The sequence below is a fragment of the Fragaria vesca genome, linkage group LG6 (assembly GCF_000184155.1).
Source record: "Fragaria vesca subsp. vesca linkage group LG6, FraVesHawaii_1.0, whole genome shotgun sequence".
In the NCBI taxonomy this organism is placed as follows: Eukaryota; Viridiplantae; Streptophyta; class Magnoliopsida; order Rosales; family Rosaceae; genus Fragaria; species Fragaria vesca.
Genome location: NC_020496.1, coordinates 18,095,786 through 18,100,303, shown reverse-complemented (window position 1 = coordinate 18,100,303; position 4,518 = coordinate 18,095,786). Strand labels below are relative to the sequence as shown.

The following is a 4,518-nucleotide window of genomic DNA, read 5'->3' as shown; positions in this document are numbered from 1 at the left end:
GCAGGTAGTAGAGATACAACAGTATTCTTTACGAACCAACTATTAAAATTCCTCATGCATTCTCCAGTTTATTGAGTTACCAGTCGCTCGACATCACACAACAGCCTGGACCGGTTTTGTTTTAAGCATATAGTTTATTTTCCTGTTACACTATTGCATCTCACTGGCTCCCCTAAGAAATTACATTCTGAAATAGAACATTTTCTTTACAGAACTATAATGGTCTATCAACCTCATACATGATTCCAATTTATTGAAACATACCAATCACCCGACACCACAACAATGGCCTGGATTGGCATCATTATTTTTTTTTATCAGGTAAATTACAACTGCGTGAGTTGAACTCACAACCTCCCACTTACATACCAATCACCCGACATCACAACAATGGCCTGGACTGGCATCATCATTACCATATCATTTTTCCTTGCTTTTTTTGCTTTTTTTTATCTCGTGGTACACACCATCTAACAAAAGCTAATCTGACTAACCAAAATAGTCATTTTAAAGAAACCTCAGATGTACAAGTACTGATAGGGAGATCAGTTGGTGTGCATACCAGAGCCCTTTGCTGTAAATGTCTCAAGCTCTGTTCCATGCTAACTTGAACCATCTCGGCTAGCATCTTCTTTGCTTTGCCTGACTGATCATCACCATCAATTTGAGAGATAATGTTGCACACAATATTCTCCAGTGTGTCTGGTTCAAGCTCAGATCGTGGGTATGGGGACTCCCTCAGTAACCGCAAAAGTGTCTGTGCTTTTGACTGGGACTTGGCTGTTCCTTGAACAGTGAGCTCAAGAAGTCCAGGGATTACCCCTTCTTTAAGAAGTGCCTCTCTATATTTGGATCGGTCACTTTGACACATTGTTAAAAGAGCACCAACAGCGTGCTCTCGACTTTGAAGTGATCCACTTTCAAGCACCTCAATAACTGAAAGCACTCCACCTTCTTCGGATGTCAAGGCAGTTCTGCCCTCATCAAAGGCCACTAAAGATTCTATCAGAGCACAGCATTTTTCAGCTGTCTTTGAAGATTTTTTGCAGGTTTTTAACAAAGTAACTATACAAGGGAATAGTTTCGCTTCAAGAATGATACTAAGGTTGATTGGGTAGGTTGAAAGATTGGAAAGAGCCATAACAGAATCAACTTTGGCTTGTGGGCTTCCATGTCTAAGGATTTCAACAAGAAGAGGAATGGAACCAGAGGCACCAATGAAAGGCTTGTTGGAGGCAGAAGCTGATAAGGTGAGCAGAGATGCAGTAGCATACTCCTGCAGATTGGAATCTTCTGAGTGAAGGAAAGTAATAATGGGTTCTAAAGCACCAGCTTCCACAATCTTTATTTTGTTCCTGTAAGATCAAATAACATAATTAGAAATACATCAAGAACGCTACATAATTATTACCCCCATAAGAAAAACAATGCAACTAAAAATTAATCTCAAGCAAAACAAAGGAACAGAGAAAGTAAATTTATCATTTTCACTTGAACCCATTGCGATAAGTATTGGTCCCGTTGATACTCAGCTTACAACGATATCAAGATATCCAACTTACGAATTATCTAGTTGGTTATGGTCATTTTACAACAGACTAAACAGAGGCACCAAAAGGAGCAAGACAGCATTAGTACACAACTATGCACTTGAACACAAAGAACTAATCTTCTCCGGACTAGAATAAATTACCGTAAAAATTCATGTAGCAGCTACAAAGTAAGACCAGCACTGTTAAGTTTTACAGACAAGCAACAAATATGATGAGTTTGTGATGAGGCAATGAGAAAGTCAATGTGATGAGTTTGTTGCCATAAAATTTCCAGCCACAAGGCACAGGTCCAATGGGAAAGTCAATGTAAAGAGTCTTAAACTACATGTGGCCTGATATAACTTGATAATCTCATGGCAAAATTTTCATCCCAATTACTTTGAAGGATAACCCTATTTTCAGATTGAATGGATCGCATTTGGTTGTTAAAGAAGAATAGAAAAATAATTATCAATTTTTGAATTACATAAAATATTAAGTAAGCGGGTAAAGCTATGGTGTGTTAATACTTAATACATGACATGCATCAACTTTATTGTAAAATGAGTCCTCAAAATTGTAACATAAGTGCTTACAATTGTAAAAAGCATTAGTTATAACATTAGTCCTCAAAGTGGTAAAGTGTGTGCTTAAAGTAGTAATTGAGTCCTCAAAGTGATAAAAAAAAATAATAATAATAAAAGTTGATGCAAATTTGAGGATTCAACAATCAACTACCACTTTAAGAACTCATTTTACCACTTGAGGACTAATGTTGACTCACATTACAACTTCGAGGACTAAGATTATTACTTTGAGGACATCATTATACAAATTTAGGATAGGGTTGATGCATATCATGTATTAAAGTATTGTAGAATTTCCCTAAGTAACAAATACACATGCAGAAAAGAAGAAAAAAAATCAAGAAACGTTTAGAAAAAAGAAGAGGACCCCAGATGATGTTCTTTGCAATTCTGTTAGGTACCTCTTCCTCAGTCCTCACCAAACAAAATTGCTTCATTTTAATATGATAACTTGACAGGCAAGATTGAAAGAAAAAAGGAAAAAGATGGAGTAAGAAACCCAAAAAAGGGCAACCACCCTCAAATCCTATGGGCATCCAATTCCTTTCTAAACAAGTCTATCACAAGAAAAATTCTTATGTAAGCAAGCATCCTGTATCTCCCTTCCACTCGTCCCTTAATGCCTTTTGCTAGTAATACAAAAGGAATTTTCATTAATTTAACTTTAGTCTTTGGCAGGCGCCAAATATTTGTCATAGGAAGACCAATATACACTTCCTAGCATATTCTAGGCGTATACGTGTATCGAACTATAGATAATATATATATATATATATATATACATATTTTCTACGCAATTAAATATACACTAGGACAAACCTGAGAATTATAATCTCGATAAGTACCAAATAACCATAACTAAAGTTATATTTCGTTCCATTTCTTTTCTGATCAGATCTTGAGCCAATCTATCAAATATATTTTCTGGCAGAAAATCAACGTTATTGAGCTGCTAATCTAACCCGCTACTGGTTCTAAACGAAATCGGAGCGAAGTTGCTTTGCTACCATTTGTCTCAGCAACCCAAAGAAATACAAAAGTGAAAATAAATAATTTGATTCCTGGGAATTTCATTCATTGACAAATTCCCAGGAAGAAAATATCAATTGGTCACCAATTTCCGAGAAATTAAAGACAATGAAAAAAAACACGTACGTCTCATCTTTGACGGCGAGGTTGAGGAGAGCGAGGAGGGCAGACTGATGAGACTGAGGCGAGTCGTGAACTCGGAGCATGGAGACGAGTGAGCCCACCGAGCCGGAAAGTTGGCGCCGACACCTCTGCGAGGTCTTGGTGAGGCGTCGAATTTCCTGGGCGCCCTGCAGCTTCAGAGCTTGGTCGTCGGATTGGATTAGTTGCAAAGCCCGACGGACGCTTAGACCACCGTCGGATGAAGATGATGAGTGGGCTTCCATTAGCTTGTTGCGAGAGGAAGGAAGGGAAGATTTAAGAGAGACAAGAGAATAATCTGTGAGGGGAAGAGGAGTAGGGTTGGCGTTAAGCAACAGTTAGAAAGGTTTTGTTGGATAGCAACTTGTCCTCTACACAGGCTTGTCCACCCATCATAGGCTCTCTCTCTCTAGACTCTATTCACCACACCAACATAAAATATCCACTAGACTCCCTTCTGCGACCAATCAAACAGAAAAGCGAACTACTACAGTTTACACATACTAAAACCGTCGGTAACCAAGTAAGCTACTTTATGGTGGTTCTAGTTACATCTCTATTTTTGCTAAACACACCTCAACATCCAATTTGTTCTCATGAACTGTTAATTTTGCCCCTTTGATAATCGTTAGTTTCTTTGTTTCACCGTTTCCTACATCATATTTTTGAGTACAAGTTCATCTCACCGTTTCCCACATAATATTCATTTCAAAGTAAAAACAGATATAATCAAACTACATGTTGATCATCATCTTCTTCTGAGTCACTTTGTCTCCGTTTTCATTCACGTATTAAAGCCTAGCATGTTATATATACATGCTCCACCTCCACGTTTTTTGGGTAAGGAGTTGAAACGGATTTGAAAGCAATTAGGGCTTTTAGTTGATTTGGGATTTTAGGATTTAAAGGGTTTTGAAGGATTTTAGGTGGTGCGATGCGACACCAACTTCCCATGATTTTTTTTTTTTTAACTTTTCATCTAAGAGTGTGGTTATTGAGACTTTCAAATTTGTTTACTATACCTCTCATTCTCTCTACACCTCCCTTTTACTTTTTAATATAAGAATTTTCTCACTAAACCTCATTTCAAATTCCTAACATAACCTTAGTTATTTATTGACATATATTTCAATCAATTAATTACCTTTTATTCACTCAATAGACCTCTCATTCTTTGTTTTTTTTTCCCTTTTTGTTTTTCAACATCCATTATGTAGCTTTATTTTTTG

The 4,518-nt window shown here is 37.2% G+C and overlaps 1 protein-coding gene across 1 annotated transcript; it reads right to left on the bottom strand.

The window, feature by feature from the left end:
- Positions 1–317: 317 nt before the first annotated feature.
- On the bottom strand, positions 318–3,693 carry LOC101305278 (U-box domain-containing protein 4-like). The gene is made up of 2 exons (XM_004303282.1): positions 3,275–3,693; positions 318–1,355 (listed from the first exon to the last, which is right to left on the bottom strand). The coding sequence occupies exons 1-2, from the start codon at positions 3,532–3,534 to the stop codon at positions 503–505; spliced, it is 1,113 nt and encodes a 370-aa protein (XP_004303330.1). The 5' UTR covers positions 3,535–3,693; the 3' UTR covers positions 318–502.
- Positions 3,694–4,518: the final 825 nt, after the last annotated feature.

What these genes read in the sequence shown, in the direction of transcription:
- LOC101305278 (XM_004303282.1), bottom strand. Translation starts at nt 3,534, where the DNA reads ATGGAAGCCCACTCATCATCTTCATCCGACGGTGGTCTAAGCGTCCGT. An exon ending in CTCGCCGTCAAAGATGAGAC is followed by an intron (nt 1,356 to 3,274) that starts GTACGTGTTTTT and finishes TTGATCTTACAG; the next exon opens with GAACAAAATAAAGATTGTGG.